This window comes from Syngnathus acus, chromosome 21 (assembly GCF_901709675.1).
Source record: "Syngnathus acus chromosome 21, fSynAcu1.2, whole genome shotgun sequence".
NCBI lineage: Eukaryota > Metazoa > Chordata > Actinopteri > Syngnathiformes > Syngnathidae > Syngnathus > Syngnathus acus.
This window is the reverse complement of record NC_051105.1, coordinates 1,494,761-1,517,741: the sequence shown is the minus strand read 5'-3', so window position 1 is coordinate 1,517,741 and position 22,981 is coordinate 1,494,761. Positions and strand designations below refer to the sequence as shown.

Below are 22,981 nucleotides of genomic sequence, written 5' to 3'. Positions count from 1 at the left end.
TGGAGAGGTTACTATGGCAACAAGGCTGGATCCAAAAACCATTGGTGCCATTCAACAAGCCATTAATCTGGCCGTTCTCTGTTGACGCTATACGAATGGAGGTGTCCTCTTCTGAACGCGTGTGTTGTCTGAGCTCCTCTTGTGGGTTTGAAGCACTCACTATTGGCTGCATGCAAGCGTTTGGGTAACAAATGAGGCCTCGTTGCAGCCCATTAATCAGGTCCTTGATGGCTTTGGCGGGTTTGCTGTCCTCACAAGTCCTTTTGGAGCTTTCGGCTCGACCCCTCATTAATTCCTCACAGGCAAAAACAAGCAAAGTTTGAAAAGTGGCTTCCCAAGTGGAGAATGGATTTTGGCTGAAGGGCGTATTTATTTTATTTCTTTTTATAAGGCTAAGGCAGAAGGGGGAGTGCAAAAAAAAAAAAAAAAGGATGGCGCTCTCGTTAGTCTCGTTCTGTGCTCTGGCTGCCAGCCTTCACTGTCACGGGCCAAATGTTGGCTATGATTGGATCTCTGACACCGGCGAATTCCCTAACAGCCGGCCTGACGCTCACATATGTGACTGACCACATTAGCAGAAGGGCTCAAAACCAGACCACAATAATGACACAGCTCATTCTGTATTATTTCTCTTGGAATGTACTATATGCCTTACTAATTCATGTTCCATCTTAACATGATGAAAATGTGACTTTTTAATAGCTTCTATACAGCCTAATGGGGCTCTGGAATACCAGCCACTATAATTAAGTGTGAAATCAAACAAGCAAGTGCATCTTTTAGGACTATCTGTGCATTGGTATTGTGTAGGTGCCGTTCATTTGCTGGGTGGGTGGGGGGATGGATCAGCAAAAGTCACGGTAGTCTCTCGATGGCTTGGAAGATTCCAAGCATAACCCCAATTTGTATTAGAACGTGTCGTCATAATGACAGTGAAGATTTGGAAGAAAACACTTGCAGGTCATTTATTGTTGCCCTTGGAGCACGACTGCCCAACTCATTTTTAACACTGACTTCAGTATTCTTGTGTTTTATCTTCTCCTCAGTGATACATTTTCGCAGTTTGTGAGACTCATGGGGGGAAATGTGAAAATAGCAATGACAAGATGTGAAAAGTCTCCCATTTTGCACATAGACGTCAACGACGAGAAAAAAAAAAAAAGCAGATCGAAATGTGTTTGTGTGTGTGTGTGCAGGACAAGAGCTGAGGACGCTACGTTGCTGATCATTCAAACGCTGTCTGGCTTGCTAGCGTGTAGCACGGAAGGTGTCCGCAAACGTGTAAATGTCTTTCCGTGACATCATGTCAACTCACATGCATTTTTTTTTCTTTTTCTTTCTGCCAACACAAACACTGCAGGCACTGGAACTGAGCACGCACATAAATGATAAACCTCTTGATTCATTACTCGGAAGCAAAACCAAACACAAAAAGATGTTGGCTGTCTTGGCGTCAAGCTAGCAGCGGCGTTGGGCCGGCGCGTCGCCGTCACCTCCCGAAGAATAATGAAAGCATAAAGCTTTGTGTCCTTGCTCAAATGATGCGTTTCCCGTGATGGTTTGCGTGGAGGTTTATTGCGATGAAGGTGAACGCGGCGAGACGTTGGAGACGACTGGCCGGTCAGCCGCTGACGCTGCCCATTCAGTGTTGAGAAAAGCTGAGGCAAAGGTGGAGCGAGCAGCGCGAGCAGATTCGCTGCGGCCCGATGCCTCGGCTATCATCTGGCGTAGTGCTTAATGTAATCTTGAACTTTGCTGCGAAAATCCTCCTGAAAGCAGACGAATACACAATATGTCGTTAACCAGCAGGGGGAGCTCAACACACAAACTGTTCATCATTCCTTCCTTGCCCTTTTTCCGTATATTTTTTAACCCTAACATTTTTTATTATTTCCCTGTAATCCAATCATGAGGATAATTTGAGGCACTCCTCTGTCATCTCTTACTTCAGAAGACTTTGACAGCAAAACGTGTTACTTTTCAACCGAGTTGTTAGCGCATGACTTCATCGAGCGACCTCATTGTTAGCAGCGAGCTTAATTAACTTGTAAGCCATTTATCAGGATTGCATCATGTCCCTACGCTCTCCCACAAAGCTGCTGTGAAATGCAAACATTCACCTCAAGCGCAAAGTCTAAAGTCAAAGCAACCGCATCGCATTCTAATAATGCTCAGCGTTGATTGACAGCTCCACAAAGTCATCTGTAGAAACGACCATAAGTGGGACACGGTAACTGGTGGATTGCGGACGAGAAAGGACGGACCCGCTCGCACAATGTGCTGGAAAGCTGCCAGTGACAACTTAATTGTGTGAGTTCCCCAGCCAGAGGACCTCTCGTGAAAATCCAATTGCTTTTGGCTCTTGGACACGATGGAGAGGAGTCAAGCTCGCTCGAAGCGGGTGTTTTCTCCTCTCCCACCGGCAAGGAGCTGAGCTCATTTTCAAAATGAAACTTCCCGTTTGCCTTTCACCATGCTGAAAAAGGATCCAAGATAAGTCAATTAAAAAAAGATCATTAGTTAGCCACTTGGGGATGGGAGAAGAAAAAAAAAACTTTCCAGCTTCATTTGGCCATTCATTAGCTTGAAGAAACACTGCAGTCTACTAAAAACTTTTGGGCAGTACCCCAGTCACTCGCTTATCTTAATTATCTGTGCGGGGAGTTTTCGCCGCCTTTGGGCAGGAAGTGTTTCTCCAAAAACGGCAAGAAAAAGTTGAAAATCAAGCACAGCACAGCACAGCAAAGCCCGGCGGTGACGACTCAAACGCCTTGAGAAACAAATCAGAGTACTCAGTGCGTGAAAACGACAAGGCAGGGTGTAAACAAAGGCTGCGAAAAACAATCATGTTTTCACATTGTGCTCGCTTTTCCTTTTTTTTTCTTGCCGACTCCTGCGCGCAAATCCCGAGTGCGTAGGTTCTGGTGACCAGCGGCAGAGCCACGCAAAGTGTTTTGCTTCGGGGCATCAAGAAAGTCAATGCAGTGACGGACTATCGACCGACGAGGCCGAGCCACTCGAGAGTCGATAGGCGACTAAGAATTTGCTATGCATGAGCTGCGCAGTCCCGCGAGTCAGCAAGCCTCCGCAAGGTCCCGTCCTGCCTTCGAGAACAATCGACAACACGATTTGCTCCTCTTTGAGCTTCGAATGAACATAGTTCCCCGACACCAATCGCCGCTTTCCCGTCTCGTTATCCATCTGCGGCATGTGAACGAGAGTGCAAATGCGAGTTTTTCAGCCAAGTACCTGCAGAAAAGTTCCAAAGAAAAAAAAGGCGAGTTCATGAATAGCAAAGTGCACTTCCTGCAAACATCCATCCGGCTAAAAAGGGAAAAAGTCACGCATCGGATTCCGCTATTGAATTTCCCGAGGTGCCGTTGAGTGCTGCTTTGACTTGCAGATTGTTGCTGTGCCTGCCTTGCTCGCACCCGTTGCGGGGCCAAGAGCCTTTGCAAAACACCAGCTGTGCCTACGTCTCACCGCAACGCCGGCCGGCCGAGACGCTCGCTCGCTCGAGAAGCGCCACCCCGGGCCGGGCGTTGTCATTTATTTCTGAAGATCACGCCGTCAGTCAATGTTAAGCTCGAAAAGGAAACAAAGCGGCTCGTGAATGGAGAACGTGTTTTGTCGGCACCACAAACCCACCTTGTCTCTCAAATGATGTTCCGCTGCGTCGATGTTTAACGGGTCATCAAAATTCAACAAGTCCTGAGGTGGACGAGAGAGAAAAAAAGAGCCTCCAATAGTAGTGAAACACTAGAAGCTTTTCAAGTGGCTAATATTTCTCAGATGGCATACAGCAAAAAAAACTTACAGTGAACAAGGAATTCAATCCCCAAACCACGTCCTAGGGGGGGGGGGAAGAAAAAAAAAGATTGCGTTCAAAAATAATCCCTCCAAGTTTTGGCTTCTGCATTATGAGTTTGTTTACCTTTAAGGTTCTGGTGGGGGCCCACCCTGTGCCGTCAATCGAATGCTCACGCAGAAGGCTGAAGACAGACAGACAGACAGACAGACAGACAGACAGACAGACAGACAAGATGCCGCCGTTTATGTGCTGTGCTTTGAGCAATGTCTTCAAAGTTACATTTCCTACCTTAGGCAGATCTCTCCGTTCTCAGTGATGTTTGGATGCCATATTCTGGTCAGACATCTCACCTTTGGAGGCTGTGAGAGCAAACAGAGCGCTCATTAAATCTCAACTGTTGCCTCGGTCTGCTTTCACATTTTGCTTCATGTGGGAATTTTTTCATCCAGCGTACATGAGATGTCATTTTTTGTTCTCCTTTTCACTTTGTGGCTTGCTCATATTGCTGCCGATGTGGCAATCAAATCGATTTATTTAGCACGCACGCACGCACGCACACGCTTCGGGCAAGATGAGTGAGTGGATTTGACTCACCACCATGTTGTAGGCTTCGGGCACATTTATTTCAAACTGAAACCTGCCACTTTGGTAGTAGCCTTCATCTGCAAGCAGAGGCACAAATGAATTGAGCGGAAATTGACAGCATGGGAGGAAAATATGCATGTTATATATGTAATATGTTAAGCTTGCGGTTCAATTCTTTCGAATGAAAATCCAAGTTTTAGGACTCAAGCGGGCTTCTGAGTTTTAAGCGGCACGGCCGACAGAGCCAGTCAGCGCAAACGATGAGACTTGCCTGGAGGAGCTTTGATCTTTTATGTCTCTTTGTATGTATGAAACAACAATGAAGCACAAACTCCCGACAGGTCCAGGCGGCAGGCGCTGTGTTTGGCTGACTTCTTGGAATTACTTTCATTTCACTTTGATGATATGCACGCGAGGCAAACGCTTGAAAATCTTATTAGGTTTAAAAAAAAAAAGAAAATGCACACAGAGTTGTTTTTGAACATATGAGGAATTTTGTATTTGTGTTCATTGTGCCGCTGAAAATATGTTCAGTCATCCTTCTGTTTGAAATAAGTGAGACAATGAGCGAAACGGGTTCAGTTGTGCGTGCGTGAAACCCGCATCCAAGTTAATTAAAAACAACGGAAAAAAAAAAAAAAAAGAACCACTCACACGAGCAAGGCAGCCTCAAGTGAGGATGACATTACACAAATGTTTTCTTTTGCTGACTCCTGCATTCTTTTGTCACGGCTGCCGAGCACCACCGAGTGCGACGCTCAACGAACAATTAATTGAGGAATTCACAAAAGGTCGTTTTTCCAAGGTGTCCTCATTCGTTATGTTGCGAGTGCAATTTTCCTCCGAGACTTTTTTGGGCCTGACATATTAGCAATTAATGTTAGAAAACACAAGCATTTTCACTTTGATTGCTACAGTGGTGGGGGCTTTGGATCATAAATCTAAAAAATAATATGATGCCGTAGCTTTGAATAAATGAGCAAGTCTTCCTCTGGGAACTATCGGATTCACTTAAGAAAAATGACAGCGGACCTTTGCTACAATTGCCGATCTTTGATTTTCGCCATGGATTTTTGCTTACCGAGGCCTTTGTGAAACTTAGCTGGAGGGACCAGAACGATTGGGGCGACAGGGAGACTGATGACTCACAGATAGGGCACGTGTGTGTGCGCACCACTTTGTGGAAAATCTTACAATGCTCAAAACGCAATTTACAAGGGGAGGGTGGGGGATATACGGCAGCCAGGTAGGGCCAAATGTCAATTGATCGCACCCATGAGTCGACGGGGTTCTCTGCTTACCCGGAGACACGGCCAGCTGAAAATGGTGCAACTTGTCCTCATCTGGGAAATTGGCTTTGCATGTACCTGGAAGAGGGAAACAAGTGAATGCATACGGGTGTGCATTTAGACACCAAAATCGTTTTTCCAAACACAAGTGCCGTGGCTGAGTGTCCCTATGCAAACATGGCTGAGTTTGAAAGCAGCTCCATACTACCCCCTGCTGTTCAAGGACCTTCACGATATAACTCTGCCTAGTTGGTTGAGAGACGGACGCTATGAGCCATGAAAGATTTAAGTCGCCACTACAACACCAATCTCCAAATAGCACAAAATGTCACCAGCCATTTTTCCCCTCACTGACAGTTTATTTTAAGAGAACGAGGAGTTTCGAAATTCGCATCCCACCAGCCCCGATGATAAATTGGGCCCCCCAAAGGCACATTGACAGAACATAACCAAGACTGACTACTGCAGTAATTCTGAAGACAGTATTGAAATGGTAAAAATAACATCCGAACTTACTAGGAAGATTGGCTTCAAGTTCGGCAACTTCTGTGGAGAGTCGACAGTCACAGTTAGCACAGCCAAAGTGAGCTTTGTGAACTTGCCTGGAGGAGAAAATGCAAACCTTTGGTAAGGAGACGGTCCCTGATGGAGACCCTGAGGGTGGCGTCCGAGACTCCGCCGGCCTGGCTCGTCTGCCCGCCATCGTTCCTCCTCAGCTTGCTGGTCAGCGTCAGCATGGCTACTGCAGGCGCTGCTGTGCTCCGCCCCGCCCCCTGCTCAAACGCCTGTCACAGTGTGAATGACACACACAACATCATCGGTTTGAATCCTTTGAATCAGGGTCTCTGAGCCCAGGTCACCTGTGGTTGCCCTCAGGGCAGCGTTGAACCTAATATTGCATAATCGCCGCTGGATATGATGAGTGCATTGGAGATTTTAACAAGTTAATTAAACTGGATGTGCATCGTTACAATGGATTAATCCATTCACTTTAATCCACTTCCCTGTACATTTCCCAAATCCATTATAGATCACTTCTGATGATCAATTTTCTAGGTCTGAAGTCTTTCTACTGACACGTACCAGGTTTTGGAACGGGTTCATGTTATTGGGAAATTTCATTGAGGAAAAGAATGTAATGTGCCTGACAGTTGTCACTACATAACTAATAGCTATGTAGTAACCACAACTAGCAAAGAGAATTTCCCCAGCTCATGATCGTGTCACACTTAATAATGTCTCCCCACTGAAAGCAAAAGATGCGAATACAAAACCGCCTACTTTGACTTGTTCAAATGATTGTTTTGAAGTTGTTTTCAAAACTATCCAGCTGACCGGCAGTGTTAGCTTGCGTTATCCGGACGTTGTTTACCTGTAAAATCGAAGCTAGCAGCCCCTGCTACAGCATCATCGGACGCCCCCCGCTCACTCACTCGCCCAAACGCCACTCGGCGATTAATTGAGGCAATCGCGGATGCAAATGATAAAGGGTGATTTTGGGGAAGGGACCGGGGCCGGGAATGACCCGAGTGGAACCTCAGCTGTCAGAACTTCTCTCCGGTATCATGGGGAGCGGAAGTGCGATCATGTCCGTACAGAATGTCCTTCCGGGTAGAAAAGGCAGCAGAATAGAAGTTCCGCCACAAATCGTTTCATTTCAGATCCCTATTTTTCTTATAATCAGGAAAAAAAATACAGCTTTGGTCAATTTATTAAACAAATTGACCAAAGCTGCATTTCTTCCATGTTTGCCTTGCTTGACTGGGCTAAGTCGTTCAAACGAGTTGTAATCACACAAGAGACGTGTTAACGTTTTGAGCATTTTATTTCAAGTCCATCCCAGCCTTACACAATAGCAGAAACTGCATTCATGATAGTAGTCAGAAAAAATTGAAATGGTTTTCTACTTCTGGTTGGGTATCATATCGTCAATGGGCTCCCCCTTCTCCAAGATCTTCTCCATTTCCACCAACAGCTTGACACCATCCACCACCATCTGCACCAGCTCCACCTCGGAGAATCCCAGTCTGTCCGAGTTGGAGATGTCAAAGACCCCGTCCACGGCGTCGGTGTCCACGCCACCTGGTTGACAAACCGCATTGAGTACTCGGCAGAAGTGGACCAAAGATCAAATTTGCAGGTACCGGTTCCGCGTTTCTGGAGACGCAGCCTTTTGAGGATCTCCTCGAATTCGGCGTGCTTGCCCAAGTTTGGCAGCTTGACGTGTACGCCGGCACGCAGGCCGGTGCCCAGGTTGGAGGGGCAGGTCAGGATGTAGCCCAAGTGCTCGTTCCACATGAAGACGCGGCCTTTCTCTTTGAACCTAGCCTCGATCTATCACAGGCAGGGAGCAGAAAGTTGAGTCGCTAAGCACCGGCCACAAAAACCTCCGGTCGACACACCTCAGCCAGTCCGGTGCAGAAGCGGGTGAACACTTCCTTGATGTTGCCTCCTGTCTGCATGGAGATGACGCGCAGATGGTCCTCCTCGTTCACCCACACCAGGAAGGTCTTGCCCTCGTTGTGCCTTTGGAACACGAGCGAGGAACTTGACTTCAAGTACAGAAACTTGTGGGATGAGACCTTTCGCCGGCGGTTCCTCACCAGATGCCTCTGCCGTCGGGCCAGTCGCGGGCCATCCTGGAGGCCAGCAGCAGAGGGGACACGGGCTTGTCAAACAGGAAATGGTCATCGATCAGCTGCTGCTGCTCCGCCTCCGACATGTTCTTCAAGGCGTAGTACTGGCCGGTAAAGTCTCCAGTCAGAGAACCCAGAGCTGAAGACGAAGAAAACAATCAAAATTGTGACAAATTGGGCCACGACAAGTGTGCGTTTCCCTTGACCTTCGATGGAGAGCTTCTCCAAAGCACGCCTCTCTCCTCTGGAGCAGTGCGGCGGCAGGCAGAAGCCTCGGATGCTGCGGCCTGTTCGGACACGGGAGCTGAGAACGTAGTCGGGGTCCAGGTCGTCCCCCCCCTAGACGAGGGGGGCAAAATAAGGTACCGAATGATTCTTTCATTTTCAACTGCCAGTCAAAAAATCCACCAACCTGCAGGTTGCCCGGGTCGAGGTCAGTCTTGTGCGTGTCTGTGGGCTTATAGCCGCCATGTCGGTCCTCAATCACCATGTCAAAGAGGTCTTTGTAGACGTCGTAGGACTCTTCGTCGCCGGCCACGCAGCCCACGGTCATGATGTAGGGGTGACCTGCAAGAACCAAATGAGTCATCAAAAAGAGTGGCACCGCGCTTGGGAATCCCAAAGTTTTTACCGGGATTGTCCACCCCGGTCTGAATGACGCCGTCGATGGTGAAGCCGCTGCGAGTGGACCTCTCCTTCAACGCGGTGTACATGTCCTGAGTCAGGAACTTGGCCATGTGGTTCTTGTGCTGACTGAGATCTGGGAACTCGTCGGCGGCCGTCAGCCCTCTCTTCTTGCGGTTGGCCATTCCTTCAGAGCTAAACGCCAAACAGGAGCGTCAAAGATCCAATGGAGGCCAATCGTTAGGTTGGGCTTGAAGGCCCAATGGCAACCGTGGTCAACCATAAAATGCATCAAGGCCTTTTGGAACCAAAGTGATGAAGTCACAAAGCATGTATGTTTGTATGATGTCATAAGCTTTCCTCCACAAAATAGAACATTCTTGAAGAACTATCTTTATCAGTTGGTTGTATCAAAATTAAAATATGATCAACTTCATAAACATTGCATTTGACGTGACTGATTTAGCTTTAGTCAAGAATGTACTTTTGGAAATTTTAAAGCTGAACATGTCTTCAGCAACTTTAGAAATACGTATTCTTTTTTCACTTTTTGAATGAGTATTCATTTGAATAAAATATTTCCTGAATAATCACATTGAACATACACATTTTTATATTTATTTCATTTATTCATATTTATTTGATTAGTTTAAAATTTTAAATGTAAAGCATTAGCGATGCACCTGCATGCTCAATTTCAACAATGACTTTTTCCTGTCCATCCATGTGAAAAGCTGAAATGGGTCGTTCTTCTCACTTACCTGATTCAGCAACACTTCAGAAGATCGATGAAATTGTGAAGATGCTCTCGCACGCAACAATTGTTTTTCTGGACCAAAAAAAGTCTGGTTTTATATTATTCGGGCCAGCTCGACGCCGTCGGACGCGCTTTGCATCACAGGGGCGCGTGTTGTGTTCGTGACGTGACAAAGGCTCTCAAAGGTGACGAGCGCAACGCAACGAGTTTTGTGCGGTGCTTTTCTCCAAACGTACTTGCGTGACGTTCGGGTTTATTTATTCATTTCATTGAATGACTCTCCTGCGTGACGTCACGCTCGTCGCGCATGCAAGCGCACATTTGACATGGTTTGTTTAAAGGGGTTTTGTCAAATAATAATCTGCCCCCATACGTTTCTATTTTGTAAATATTAGGTTAGGGTTCTTCTGGGGTTCTTCGACCCCAGACTAATCGCCGCATGCCTCATTTATTGACAATAAATGAGGAAAGGTCAATACAATGTCGCCCTCTTGCGGCAGTTTATAATATTGTGCTATATTTTTCCCAGAGCTCATTTTTGAATCTGATTGTAATCTACAAAGAGTTCGAGTTGTTGACGTTAGCACAGACCACAGATGAGGATGTATGCATTCATTTATTTGCCACAATAACCAACAATTCCTCAAAATAAAAACACTTTTGAACGGCTACGTGTTATAATGGCGCACGCTTCTCCTTGTCTAGATGTCACGTGGGCCATCTTTGCTTGCCAGCAGGTAGAAATACTTGACACCCACCACCACTTGTGTCTCTGCAGAGGTCACCTTCATGATGGACATCAACCTGCAGAGAGGTAGGCAGGCAGGGGAAAAACGAATTTCTAAAAACATATCTGCGATGTCACCACGGGCGAGGAGCTGTCAAAATCACCTTTGGCAAATGTCCTGCGAGAGCTTCTCTGCCTTTTGGGGGTCTTCCCTCACTAGAGCCTGATAGCTGGAGAAAGATTCCACAAAGCCCATGAAGCCGCAGAGCGGCATGGGCGTCTTCACCCACACGTTCTCGCACCTGCAGCGGAAAATCATCCACAATGTCGTTTCTCCCGTTCAGGGTCGCGAGAAGACGGTGTGCCTATTCCAGGTCGCTGCGTGCTTTACCACTCTTTGTCAGCGTAAGGGATGGAATTGTAGGCCTCCCGGTACAAGTCAATCGAATTTGGACCGAGAAGAGGACTGCGATAAGGACGCAAAGCCGCATAGAACTGAAGAAGAGCAAATTACAAGCGCAAGATTCACAGATGGGACCGACTGTTGGCTGACGTTTACCAAAAAAAAAACCTCACCTCACCTCTTTGCAAACTTGGTTGAGGGACTGCAGGCAGCAGCCCGGATAGTCCAGTTCCATATCCAGAGTGTAGTTGAGCAAAGCCAGGCAACCGTGAGGCTTCAGGACCCTGTGGGCTTCATGCAAGAAGCGCCGTCTGTCAAACCAATGGAAGGCGGACATGGCCGTTATCAGGTCCACTGAGCTGTCAGCAAACGGGAGCTCCTCAGCCACGCACTGTCTGAAGGTGCAACCGTCCATACACATGCACAAAAAACACCTTTAACATTCAGGACGCTGGCATCCATCCCAGCATTTCTCATCAGGGTTGTTGGTAGGAATGGGAGTCGTGAACCGACCGGTTCTTGACTGGGATTGCTTTGTTTACCTGATCATTGCATTTCACAGAAAAAATACCAGCTGACTTTAGGCAAGGGAGAAACGGTGACATTTGACATCCAAACGATGGCTTGCACAGTTATGTCATTTTCACATTCAAATCGGAGTTGAATCGTCTCCAAGTGACCTACCGATAAGTGACGTTTGGCTCTCTCGCGCGCTGCAAAGCCACCTCCAGCTGGGCGGGGCTCACGTCCGTGCCAACCACGGACGCAAAGTGTTTGGCCAGCAGCACCGTACCTTGCCCAGAGCCGCAGCCCACATCCACGGCCAGCAACAAGGGTCCACCTTTCTAACGAGAACATTTACTCTTGAGTCCCAAACAACGTGTGCGCATTTTGACGCTTGAGCGCCTACCTGTTTTTCCACAAATGTCATCACATGCTGGATCAGCTGATCCGATGGGGAAATTCTGTACTTCCAATAAGAAGCGGCATGAGCTTTGCCCTCAAATAGACGGTGAGCCATGACCAGTTGAACGATTTGAACTACTCGTCGGAGAGTAGAGGACCGCGCTCAATATTCAGGTCACATGTACGAAGAGACAAAAAGGCAGTAACAGTGGGCCGATTGTAAAACTGGGAGACCCCATTAGAATGTTTGACAGTGAGCGCCTTTAAAGGGAAAGCGTCTTATTTTCTTGTTGGGTGTCATCGTGGAATGCTGCAGACCACACCAAGCCACGGCTAATTTCACGCTGTAAATTACAATGCCCAATTCGGATTGTGAAATATCCTTTTGTCAATTGTTCAAATGCGTGAATGGAACGCTTCCGTGGTGTGGTACGCATGCGCACAACGCACGACCTCGAGTGACACGCACAAGAATTGTGTTTATCATCATCAGGGTTTGTTGATGAGTCGTCTGGACAATTTGTCGGACTGAAAAACATGTTTGTTATTGTAGAATGCCCCACGAGAGCACTTTGCTACTAATTGTTCTCGAGGGACAGCGATAGGGACAAATAATGACCTGTTGACCATCTATGAATAGAAGTATCTTTTCGTCATGTTCTGTTTGTGTTTGCATTGTAATTACATTTAATCGTAGTAGAAGCTTCGATCTTAGTTTAACCTCACTCATGCAATATAAATATCCATCAGAACTGAAATTAAATCGAGTAACTGTTTTCAAAACAAGTAAAACCGATTAAGGAAAACAGCAACCGAATATGACAAACTCGTTAGATTAAAATGAAATAAAAAAAAATCCTGTTAATTAGCACTTGGAGTTCAATTAAAATAAAATGACAAATTCTTGTTAATTAACACTTGGAGTCGCTTTCTTAAAAAAAACAAAGACCTAAATCTTGAGCTACTGACAGACTGAGTCACATCAAATCAATCACCTAAATAGCCTTTTCTAATTTAAAAGGAAATGTATCGAGACCGAAGGGAAACGTATCCATGCCTTTATCTTTATTATATTTATGATATGAAACAATCGCAACTATTTTTTTTATTCCTAATTTTATATTTTTTATTAAACGGACGAATGAACTCAGTCTTCATGAATCACGTCATTTACATGGATCTGCACATGCCACGTGGCTGTAAATGAGTTGTTCTGATCCAATTGATCACATCGCATGTAAACAGCTGATCAGAGATCTTGGATCAGAATGAGCAAAGTAAGTCGATTCAAAGACCTCAGAATGGGGCCTTAATGTCAACGGAGGGAAAATGACAGGATGTGGCTCGGTTCACCGTACAACAAGAAAAAAAGGCTGACAAGAGGGAAACGCTTGGAACGGGAATTGAAGTTCGTCCTGACACTTTACGTGACACTGGAAATAACAGCTCAACTCCAAATATTTTATTGCACAGTAAAAATAATTTTATTTGATTGGCAGCGTTGCGTCCCTGTTGGCTGAAGTCAGAGCGCTCTATCCAAGGCTCGACGAAAGGCCAACATCCGCCGAGTTGTTGGCGCGTCGACGTGACAGGCAGCCATTGGTCGGCTCGGGTCCCAAAGGTCACGCCGTGCTCTTCTCAAAGCCTTTAACTAGCCGGCGGCGCGCACGCTCGTTCGGAGGGGCGGTCGCGCGTCTCCCGGCTGTATGTGTGTCCTGCGCTCACTTAGTGCGCTTGTGTCCAGGTTGTTTATGATGGAAAATGTTTCCGTTGGCGCAATCCTCACTCTCTCTGGTTTGAATTTCCCATTTGCATACCGAATAATCCTGTTTGCGCTGGTGTTGCTGTGCTACCTTGTCATCCTGCTGAGTAATTTCACCATTATTGTTGTCATCCTTGCTGACAGGAAGCTCCACAAGCCCATGTATATTCTTCTGTGTAACTTGTGCATCAATGCCGTGTACGGGTCGGTGGGCCTCTACCCCAAGTTCCTGGTGGACCTCCTTTCGTCTCATGTGATTTCTTACGCCGGCTGCATGTTGCAGGGTTTTGTCATACACTCATCAAATTGCTGCGATTTTTCCATTTTAGCGCTGATGGCTTACGACAGGTACGTGGCTCTGTGCCGGCCTCTGGTTTATCAGTCTTACATGACGAGGCAGAGAATGTCCCTCTTTGTGTTTTTCTCCTGGTTCATGCCTCTCTTTTGTATGTTTACGAACACGGCGTCCATCTTGGGCAAAAAGCTATGCGGCTCTCACATCAACAGGCTCTACTGCGTCAACCAGATGGTGGTCAGCCTCATTTGCTCACCACCCAGATCCCACACCGTCATCACCTGGCTGAACGTTGCCTTTTATTTTTTTCATTTCCTGTTTGTTTGTTGGTCTTACGGGTATCTGATCAAACTGTGCATTTCGTCCACGCAGATGTGGAAGAAGTTCAAGCAGACGTGCATGCCGCATGTCATCTGCCTGGTCATTTACACCACCACCATACTGTTGGATTTGTCGTACATGAGATTCGGGTCGACCGACGTGTCGCAACACTTGAACAACTTTATGGCCATCGAGTTTCTACTCATTCCTCCGATTTTCAATCCGCTCATCTACGGGCTGCAGCTGACACTCATCCGCAATAGGATTGTGGGCCTTTTTCACAGCAAAAAGAAGATCCACAGCTTTTAGATTGAGATGAGACTGTGGATGGTTGTGAAAGAGGCTTTGGTTATGATTTCACTTGGAGCCAACGCAGAATATCCTTTTCACATCATGTAATTTCCAGGTTCCTTTAAATAAAGTAGAATTTAGTGGAAAATTGGTTTATATTGGTCATTAAATTATTCAAATGTGTTTATCACAGGAGAATGCCTTTCACAATGCCAACTCTTGTCTAATTTTTGTTTTTTATTCTATTAATGTCACATGCTTATATCTCAACATCGTCAATTGTCTCTTTTGTCAGCTTTATTAATATTGATTTTAAAATCTTGACATTACTTTTTTTTAAATTGGATTGAAACCAATAAATATTTTTTTTATGTTTGAGGAAGATGAGAACATTGCGGGGGCCTTTGAGGACTCCTGGTAGAGACAAATAACCATTCACACTTGCATTCACATATTTAATGAAGCAAGCATTTGTGTTTTGGGGTTGCGGCAGGAGCACATGGAGACGGAATGATTCATTAAAGGAGATATCAAGTCAAAAATTGTCTTTACTATTTTATATACTATGTGGCCCTACTAGCTCTTCTGACAAATATTGCATTTGTAGAATTGGAATGAAATGGCAAAATCCACTTGTTTTCATCCATCTCAGGGGGCGGCCATCTTGTCTCTTGCTGTCGACTGAAAATGACATCACAGCTCAGGTAGCGACCAATCACGGCTCAGCTTGCAGGTGACACCATTGTGACCAGTTTCCTGTGATTCTTATGCATGGACTCGCAGTTTCAAGTTGGGCCATGAGCGCCAGCTAGTGGACCGCAAAATCATTCCAATTTTGCACCTGTGGACTGTGACAGTCGCAGATTTTAGCAGTCAAGTATAGATTAGCTGCCAAGGAGATGCTCAGTTATAATTTAGCTGAGTAGAACCTAACGGTGAGTGTTTAAAAAGAAAAAATGGCTATCCTGACTTCATTTGACTCACACGAAAAAGGCGTCAAAACGTTTGCGCGACCCAGAAAGCAAACATGCAACAATTCGATTTTTTCATTTGATTGGCATTGTCGCGTCCCCGTTGGCTTGAGCGCTGAAGTCAGCGCGCTCGTCCAAGGCTTGCTACATCCGTCGACGTGACAGGCAGCCATTGGTCGGCTCGGGTCCCAAAGGTCACGCCGTGCTCTTCCCAAAGCCTTTAACTAGCCGGCGGCGCGCACGCTGGTTCGGAGGGGCGGACACGCGTCTCCCGCCTGCATTTGTGTCATGAGGTAATTTGATGCGTCTGTGTGGAGGTTGTTTACGATGCAAAATGTTTCCAGTGTCACAATGATCACTCTCTCTGGTTTGAATTTCCCCTTTGTACACCGGCTAATCCTTTTTGTCCTTGTGCTGCTATGGTACCTCATCATCCTGCTGAGTAATGTCACCATTATTGTTGTCATCCTTACTGACAAGAAGCTCCACAAGCCCATGTATGTTTTTCTGTGTAACTTATGCATCAATGCCGTGTACGGGTCGGTGGGCTTCTACCCCAAGTTCCTGGTGGACCTCCTGTCGTCTCATGTGATTTCTTACGCCGGCTGCTTGCTGCAGGGTTTTGTCATACACTCGTCCAATACGTACGAATTTTCCATCTTGGCGCTGATGGCTTACGACAGGTACGTGGCCCTGTGTCAGCCTCTGGTTTATCAATCTTACATGACGAGGCAGAGAGTGTCCCTCTTTGTGTTTTTCTCCTGGTTCGTGCCTCTCTTTTGTATGTTTACCAACACGGCGTCCATCTTGGGCAAAAAGCTGTGCGGCTCTCACATCAACAGGCTCTACTGCGTCAACCAGATGGTGGTCAGCCTCATTTGCTCGCCACCCAGATCCCACACCATCATCACCTGGCTGAACGTTGCCTTTTATTTTTTTCATTTCCTGTTTGTTTGTTGGTCTTACGCGTATCTGATTAAAATGTGCATTTCGTCCACACAGATGTGGAAGAGGTTCAAGCAGACGTGCATGCCGCATGCCATCTGCCTCATCACTTACACCGGCACCGTGCTGTTGGATTTGTTGTATATGAGATTCGGTTCGGCCGACGTGTCGCAACACTTGAACAACTTTATGGCCATCGAGTTTCTACTCATTCCTCCGATTTTCAATCCGCTCATCTACGGGTTGCAGCTGACGCACATCCGCAACAGGATAGTGGGCCTTTTTCACAGCAAAAAGAAGATCCACAGCTTTTAGATTGAGATGAGACTGTTGTGAAGGATGCGTTTGTCAAGGAAAGACAAAACTTGGAGCAATGTTGAATCTAATTTTTGCTATGCTTATTGCAATTCACTTTCACATAATGATATGCACAGACTCATCTACATGCATTAGAATATGGCATCATTTTTATTTACCTTTTTTTTTTTGGTATTCATGACAAGAATAAAGTTTTTCTTTTTCACATTTACGCCTTTGTACGGAGTCTTCATTAAAAAGACCACGGAGTAAAAAAAAAAAAAAAAAGCATACTCCGCGTCACTTGGTGACGCTAGTGCACCGCAACATCCAGCGAGTTCTCCGACCCGCGGAGCCACAGCGTCGGAGAAGAAGGCCGAACCGTCCGCCCGCCCGCCCGCCCGCATCCATCCAGGCAGCCAGGCAGCCAGCCTCCTCAGTCGTGCGGCCACTGCTGCGGCACGTCCAGTCAAAGCTCCAACGCCACCGCACACGCGATCGCCAGCAAACCAGCACTCCAAGCTTCCTCGCTTCTTCTGCGTTCCACGCCACCGTCGGACGACGCGCAGGCTTCTTTCCAGACGTCTGTCTGTTTGTTTTTCCCCCCACGGTGAAGAGCTGTGAGTACGAAACCGCCTGCTAATATTGTCTCGTTTGGGTCTCTTTGTGCAATACCACACGATCTTTATTTAAGATCGCATTTGCGTGTGCAAAGATTACATTGGCTGTGGAGGGCGGAACGGTGGCAAAAATAAACAACCCCCCTCAAAAAAAAAAAAAAAAAATCGCGAGGCGGCTGTCGTGTCCCCTCGGTTGTACCTGACAGCGCTGCCTGGCAGCTTGGCTGCCGATCTACCGCATCGTGCTCGGTCAACCGAGGAAAGCTCTCGCGCAGTTTTGGTTGCAACACATCGGGGGGGTGTTAATGCAGGTGTTCGCCGCAGTGTGCCGTCAGATGATGTCTTCGATGCACTGGCAAGATTGGATTGGATTAGATTAGATTAGATTAGAGAGAGAGAGAGAGAGAGAGAGAGAGAGAGAGGGAAAAACCGATATTGGGCGTTCGGGCTGCGGCGAGGCTTTTTGGGGGTCCCGTGGATGATTAAAACACCCCATGACGTTGGGCCCGGTTGCGATTTGTTATTGTAAGCATGCAGTCGCTTGTCTTGCTGTTTTTTTTTTCGGGGGGGGGTTGCACACTCCAATATTATTATACAAAGTGATATATATCGATTTATGATTACGAGATGTCAATGTGCCAGGGTCCTCTTGTGTACATTTTTTGGGAATCCTGTCTGACCTTTGCTGGATGGTATGAGCGGTAAGCATGGCGGCCTCACAGTTCCGAGGATGGGGCTTCAAATGCATCTTCTCCAAATATTTGTCATCACTCTTGTTTTATTTTACGGGACGCTACTCGTGTTGGTGCCTTGACAATTGAGTGATCCGACACATCCTCGATATGAGCCATCGCTTGCAAAAGTGAGAGCCGAGCACTGGATGGTGGCAGTGAACTTGCCGTTAGCCCGCAACAGTATTAAACCAAGTACAGTTTGCTCCTTCTTGCTGAGTCATCTGATATCAAATATTTATATATGAAGTAAAAAGGCAGCGTCTCAAAGCAAAGTTGCCCTAATATGTTGTATTATTTACAAAAGAATTTTACTGCTGACCTTGCTGATGTGACATGCTTTAAGTGGAGCTTGCCTGAGTGTGTGCGTGTGAGTTTTGACCCCCCCACCACACACACACACACACACACACGCCACTGCATGCGGCCGCGAGGGTGCCTCGGTTGTGTGTTGGCAAATCCAAGCAGTGGCAGTCAAGAGGCCAAGCTAACGTAGCTGGCCGTGAGGGCAAGTCTCTTATAATCTAAGTGTCGTACGTAACCGGAGGCAACGGGATGAGACCCCCACATCCCCGTGGACAGAGCTCTCCATCCATCCATATGGCCCCTGCCTCCAAGACGTGCTTGTTTTAGCCTTGATGGATGCGGCATTGCTAAGTAAGGAACCAAGTCCCACTCCACAACATTTGCAAAGCCATATTGCACGTGTATGAAGAAAACCTCAGAGACTTGATGGCGGGGGTGGGATTTCCTCACTTAGCCGCACGTCTTCCTGGAGTTCGACCTGAAAAGCCGAGTTTCACTGTCTGAACAAAAAATGTCGGACGACTTTGGCTGGCTCTAGACGGTGCAGCGTCAAAAGTAACAAAGTTGAAAGGAAAAAGACACAACTGCATTTGCCCCACTCCATCTTAGCCTTTCATGCGCTCTCAGCATTTGCGTTGCACAAGGGAATAAGACCTCTTTTTCATGGCATTTGCCGCTGAAACTGCTGAGAGCGCTTCATCAGACTAACAAAGTAGGCCACGCAAGAGAGCGAGCGAGCGAGCGAGCCAGCGAGAACCTTGAGTGAAAGCAATCTTCCTTGCTCCTGTCGGGAAGTGCGGCAAGTCTTTCTGGTCCTCACTTGTCTCTCGTCTGTGATGAGAGTCGTTTGGACATTGGGCTATGAATTTGGACAAAAGCAAGAGTTGGAGGGGCTAGTGCAAATGACGCCGCGTGACCCCAGCTCGCGTGACTTCTTGGCTTCCCTTGGGGCGGCTACATCAATGCCGCTCCATCGGCCGTGCCACCAAATTATGGCGAGCCGCAGGTTGTGGCCCTTATTCATGCGTTAGTCTTACTTGTGACGCACTGGCTTATGCATAATGCATCACTCTTACTTAAGGGGCGAAACCTATAAATACAAGTCAAGTACACGGTCTTCCAAGTGTCCACGTCGGGCCCGCCCCATACCTATTTTAAGTCATCCGGAGTTCTCGGCAAAAGTACGAGAAAGGGCGAATTGCACATGCCGCGTGACGTTAGCATCACAGCACAGATGTGACATTAGAGTCAGTGTTGTGTACACACGCACACTTGCTTGCAGGCAGGCAGACAGCCACTATATGTTATGTTATAGGACTGGCACCAGTTATTGAATAAATTAAATACATTTTCTAAACAGTGGTTGTAAAATATGTCTCGAAGCTTTGCAATTTCTACCCCAAAAAAAAGCATTTGATACACTCAGCAAGGAAAGGTGTGTAAAAGACAAAATGTCCAAAATTTGGGAACATTTCACATTTGGAAAAGAAGATCAAGTGCAATGTGAGTGATGTAAACAACCGGCTAATTTGCTGACACCCATGTCACTCACCAGATTAGGCCCCGCCTTTTAAAGCCGTACACACTCAAAGTCATGATTGCTACAGTCCAAGGTGCGATTGGCAACCGTTCCAGGCGAATGTTGATTGATGAACGCTTACCAGGGAATTGGCTTGTAGCCGGACAACGCGAATTCCAAATGTTTTTTATTTTCCTTCATGTGGATAGTAGAGCACGATGAGCATTTGAAACATTTGCCTTGGAAAAGTGGGAGCGAGCCGATGGCTCATTCCTAATGTGTTGTTGTTCTTCCATTGCTATGCAAGGTTATGCAACATTCTTTGAAGGTACAAAAATGCATCAGTAGCGTGCGTGGGGATGAATATTATTTGTTGTTCTTCAGCAGAAAAATGGCTGCGTACAGGTTTCCGTCAGTATCAGCCATCATGACGTCGTTTAATCTTCTCGGCGGCCAGATTCTGAAAATGGTGAATAAGAGCAGTCTTGGCACAGAGCTGCAGAGCAACTCGACTCTACCGCAGCCTTGCCCGTGGCTACTTGCTGTCACTCAAAGAGTAACCCCGGCCGGCTTTGATAAAACGTGCGCCTCGGTGGCACGCCGCACGTGGCGGATGAGAACTTCAACCTGTCGGAGGCCGTATGCCGACCCCGTCACCTGCCGCGGCGGCCCGTGAAGGTTGCTTGCTATCCAGTAGTGTGTGTGTGTGTGTGTGTGTGTGTGTGTGTGTGTGTGTGTGTGTGTGTGTGTGTGTGTGTGTGTGTGTGTGTGTGTGTGTGTGTGTGTGTGTGTGTGTGTGTGTGTGTGTGTGTGTGTGTGTGTGTGTGTGTGTGTGTGTGTGTGTGTGTGTGTGTGCGTGTGTGTGTGTACATCATTTTCTTTTTTTAGACTTATTTTATGTAATTATATTTTTATTTAATTTATTACAGCAATTCCTATCAGATATTCTTTGCATAAGATAAAAAATATTTCTGCTCTGTTTGTTTACAAATCAACTCATTCCTGAGAGGGTTATGAAATTGAAGATAGTTTCGGCTTTGAGACAAATGTAATTCAGTCTATACAAATAATACAAAGGTCAGTTTCGCCTAACAAGGTCATTCGGCTACGGCATGTAGGCAAATGAGTGGCGATGATGACGGACAGTGTCCCTTTCATTGTGTTTATGCCGCCAGTCACGTTTGAAAGCTTTAATGTAGCTGCCATCTAGCATGTTTTGACTAAGGTCAAAGAGGCCAAACCTCAGCATTCTCAGATAGCCTCATAGAAATCAATTAACCACAATGCCTTCTAGCTAAATGTCCTCCATGATGGAAAAGCATTTGCACCCCCCCAATGTTATTTTAGGGTTCAGTTCCTTCACAGACTATATTTTTCTGTCTCCGTTATGGCTATGTGTGTTTTTCCAGCACGTACTTTTGTTTCCTCCTTGACCGACGACCCCCCCCCCCCCCCTCCGATAGTTTTGCGAGGACGTGAACGTTCCTTCAAAGGTGGCGCCAAGCCTCTCTGGACTTTGCGTTAGTGAAGAATTAGATTAGAAATTTTACGATCAAATACCAAGGTCAAACTGCTCTCATATCTATGGCTTTCTCGCCAAAGCAATTACTCAGGAGTTCTTGAAGAAGGCTCACATCAAATCTGGCTAAAACCGGTTTCCGCCGGGCACCGTCAAACGTCAATATTATAGATATCACGTTAGTTGTTCATATGAAGCGATATGCTGTTACTTTGATAAGGGTTATAATAGCCCGGCACTGTTTTTTTTTCTTCTGGCCGCTAGCTCGGACGCTAGCTTAGACGCTAGCTCGGCCGACGCTAACCATTATTCGGGGTCTTTGGCAGCAGAGCGCGAGACAGATGCTGCACGTCTATGGAGGCATATTTGTCTACTGTGCTCACTGACTGGGAACATTTTAAATTTAATCCCTATGTTTCTATAAAACAGGTCCAGATTTGTTCCGCCTCCGGGCAATACAGAAGCCGCTGCGGTGGTTGGCGAGCCCGCAAAGTGTACAAATGTTTTAGCGACAAACGTCACAATGGGACTGTGAAGTTTGAAGCCATTGTTGGTTTTATAGGGTGGGGTACCTTTCTTCACTGAGACTTGAAATGTTGGATTGACGCGAAGAATTGTCACATATTCAAGATGAAGATCCGCATAATTACCGCATACAACTCCCAGCGAGGCCTGGATATCGGGTCGTTTTGGGTGAGCGAGGGAGCGAGCGCCTGCCTGGCTGCCTGCGTGGCGTGTTCATCTCTGGCTCGCAGACTTGGACTGCGTTTCCAACGTTTGTGGCAGCGGTAGAAGCACGTTTTGTGATTGGAGGCAGATAAAAGGTTTGCTCTTTCTTCAAACTGTACTGTAGGATGTAACGTCTTCCTTTATGACTTCATGCTGGTCTTGGAAGGCAACCATCCGTCTCAAGCAGTTTTTCAGATGGAAACAAAACAACAGATATAAATTGTGCATTTTATGTTTTTTTTTTGCCCAATTAGCTTTCCAACCAATGGATGTGTCATGAACAGATGATCTAAAGACAATGGATCATTCAAAGTGGGACCTAGCTCTCAGAATTGTGCATTTCCTGCCACTTTGAAAGATAGTGCTGTGTTTTATTGTCACCCCGTTATGTCACTCTTGAACAATCTGTACCTGCATAAAAGGCCCGTCATCGGTGATGATCACCGACTCGGTGGAACACCATGTCCTAGCATTTAAAAATGTTTTTTATTCATCATCAAATGAAGTCCGGCTTCACTTCGCAGTCGCTACCAAGGAGACGATGGGACCTCTCGGAGGATTCCCGCATCCTGGCGCATTTACGAGCGGCAGCCGAGCGATGTTGCATACTTTGGTGGAATGCGGCTACAGTGCTGCTGCTGCACCATTGTCGTGTGTGTGTGTGTGTGTGTGTTTTTTTAAGCCGCCCTATTACTCGGCTCCTTTTTTTTTGTAGTGCTGTGTTACGGCTCCTGGGGGTTGCGCCCGCACACTCATTTTATGACCTTGTTGCATCGAAGTGCGCACGCTCGCCGGAGAGCTTTTTTTTTTGCTCTTCACTTATGCGCCGCATGGAGATTTCCACCCGCAGCTATCCGTCCTATAGAGGTGCGTTTGCGTGTTTGTCAACTTTGAAAATTGCTGCTGTGTTTAAAATAAATAGTTGTTCACCAGGGGC

The 22,981-nt window shown here is 46.6% G+C and overlaps 6 protein-coding genes across 8 annotated transcripts in view; 3 read left to right on the top strand and 3 right to left on the bottom strand.

Annotated features, from left to right (window-relative positions):
• Positions 1-939: 939 nt before the first annotated feature.
• On the bottom strand, positions 940-7,287 carry ube2f (ubiquitin-conjugating enzyme E2F (putative)). Its single transcript, XM_037239763.1, has 10 exons — positions 7,058-7,287; positions 6,308-6,470; positions 6,202-6,231; positions 5,698-5,763; positions 4,406-4,473; positions 4,100-4,170; positions 3,935-3,992; positions 3,818-3,850; positions 3,649-3,711; positions 940-1,769 (listed from the first exon to the last, which is right to left on the bottom strand). The coding sequence occupies exons 2-10, from the start codon at positions 6,420-6,422 to the stop codon at positions 1,719-1,721; spliced, it is 555 nt and encodes a 184-aa protein (XP_037095658.1). The 5' UTR covers positions 6,423-6,470; positions 7,058-7,287; the 3' UTR covers positions 940-1,718.
• A 178-nt stretch (positions 7,288-7,465) lies between these two features.
• LOC119115331 (creatine kinase, testis isozyme-like) lies at positions 7,466-10,203 on the bottom strand. Its single transcript, XM_037239755.1, has 8 exons — positions 9,707-10,203; positions 8,953-9,140; positions 8,734-8,888; positions 8,528-8,660; positions 8,289-8,460; positions 8,088-8,211; positions 7,830-8,019; positions 7,466-7,767 (listed from the first exon to the last, which is right to left on the bottom strand). The coding sequence occupies exons 2-8, from the start codon at positions 9,128-9,130 to the stop codon at positions 7,589-7,591; spliced, it is 1,131 nt and encodes a 376-aa protein (XP_037095650.1). The 5' UTR covers positions 9,131-9,140; positions 9,707-10,203; the 3' UTR covers positions 7,466-7,588.
• Positions 10,204-10,299: 96 nt separating this feature from the next.
• LOC119115335 (putative methyltransferase DDB_G0268948) lies at positions 10,300-11,976 on the bottom strand. The gene is made up of 6 exons (XM_037239762.1): positions 11,743-11,976; positions 11,517-11,677; positions 11,011-11,227; positions 10,821-10,924; positions 10,594-10,731; positions 10,300-10,506 (listed from the first exon to the last, which is right to left on the bottom strand). The coding sequence occupies exons 1-6, from the start codon at positions 11,851-11,853 to the stop codon at positions 10,404-10,406; spliced, it is 834 nt and encodes a 277-aa protein (XP_037095657.1). The 5' UTR covers positions 11,854-11,976; the 3' UTR covers positions 10,300-10,403.
• A 134-nt stretch (positions 11,977-12,110) lies between these two features.
• On the top strand, positions 12,111-14,547 carry LOC119115333 (olfactory receptor 49-like). 2 transcript variants are annotated; one of them, XM_037239759.1, is made up of 2 exons: positions 12,111-12,232; positions 13,238-14,547. In XM_037239759.1, exon 2 carries the CDS (start codon positions 13,445-13,447, stop codon positions 14,423-14,425), a length of 981 nt encoding a protein of 326 aa, XP_037095654.1. In that variant the 5' UTR covers positions 12,111-12,232; positions 13,238-13,444; the 3' UTR covers positions 14,426-14,547. The 2 variants fall into 2 exon arrangements, with proteins under 2 accessions (XP_037095654.1, XP_037095655.1); XM_037239760.1 differs by having other exon boundaries at positions 12,119-12,232; positions 13,645-14,547.
• A 907-nt stretch (positions 14,548-15,454) lies between these two features.
• On the top strand, positions 15,455-16,833 carry LOC119115334 (olfactory receptor 49-like). The gene has a single exon (XM_037239761.1). The coding sequence runs from the start codon at positions 15,706-15,708 to the stop codon at positions 16,636-16,638; it is 933 nt and encodes a 310-aa protein (XP_037095656.1). The 5' UTR covers positions 15,455-15,705; the 3' UTR covers positions 16,639-16,833.
• Positions 16,834-16,981: 148 nt separating this feature from the next.
• adarb1b (adenosine deaminase RNA specific B1b) overlaps positions 16,982-22,981 on the top strand; it is a 42,436-nt gene continuing 36,436 nt past the window's right edge. For both annotated transcript variants that reach the window (XM_037239753.1, XM_037239752.1), the window contains exon 1: positions 16,982-17,240. The gene's annotated coding sequence lies outside the window, so the exon portion shown is untranslated. The remainder of the gene's footprint in view (positions 17,241-22,981) is intronic.

Excerpts from the sequence above, each read along its gene's own strand:
- LOC119115331 (XM_037239755.1), bottom strand. The coding sequence starts at position 9,130 with ATGGCCAACCGCAAGAAGAGAGGGCTGACGGCCGCCGACGAGTTCCCA. Across the intron at positions 8,889-8,952 it reads GACCGGGGTGGACAATCCCG|GTCACCCCTACATCATGACC; the intron begins GTAAAAACTTTG and ends TGGTTCTTGCAG. Across the intron at positions 8,212-8,288 it reads CCCGACGGCAGAGGCATCTG|GCACAACGAGGGCAAGACCT; the intron begins GTGAGGAACCGC and ends CGTGTTCCAAAG.
- LOC119115334 (XM_037239761.1), top strand. The coding sequence starts at position 15,706 with ATGCAAAATGTTTCCAGTGTCACAATGATCACTCTCTCTGGTTTGAAT.
- LOC119115333 (XM_037239759.1), top strand. The coding sequence starts at position 13,445 with ATGTGTGTCCTGCGCTCACTTAGTGCGCTTGTGTCCAGGTTGTTTATG.
- LOC119115335 (XM_037239762.1), bottom strand. The coding sequence starts at position 11,853 with ATGGCTCACCGTCTATTTGAGGGCAAAGCTCATGCCGCTTCTTATTGG. Across the intron at positions 10,925-11,010 it reads TCAACCAAGTTTGCAAAGAG|TTCTATGCGGCTTTGCGTCC; the intron begins GTGAGGTGAGGT and ends GCTCTTCTTCAG. Across the intron at positions 10,732-10,820 it reads CCTTACGCTGACAAAGAGTG|GTGCGAGAACGTGTGGGTGA; the intron begins GTAAAGCACGCA and ends TTTCCGCTGCAG.
- ube2f (XM_037239763.1), bottom strand. The coding sequence starts at position 6,422 with ATGCTGACGCTGACCAGCAAGCTGAGGAGGAACGATGGCGGGCAGACG. Across the intron at positions 3,993-4,099 it reads AACGGAGAGATCTGCCTAAG|CCTTCTGCGTGAGCATTCGA; the intron begins GTAGGAAATGTA and ends GTCTGTCTTCAG. Across the intron at positions 3,851-3,934 it reads CCCCCACCAGAACCTTAAAG|GACGTGGTTTGGGGATTGAA; the intron begins GTAAACAAACTC and ends CCCCCCCCCTAG.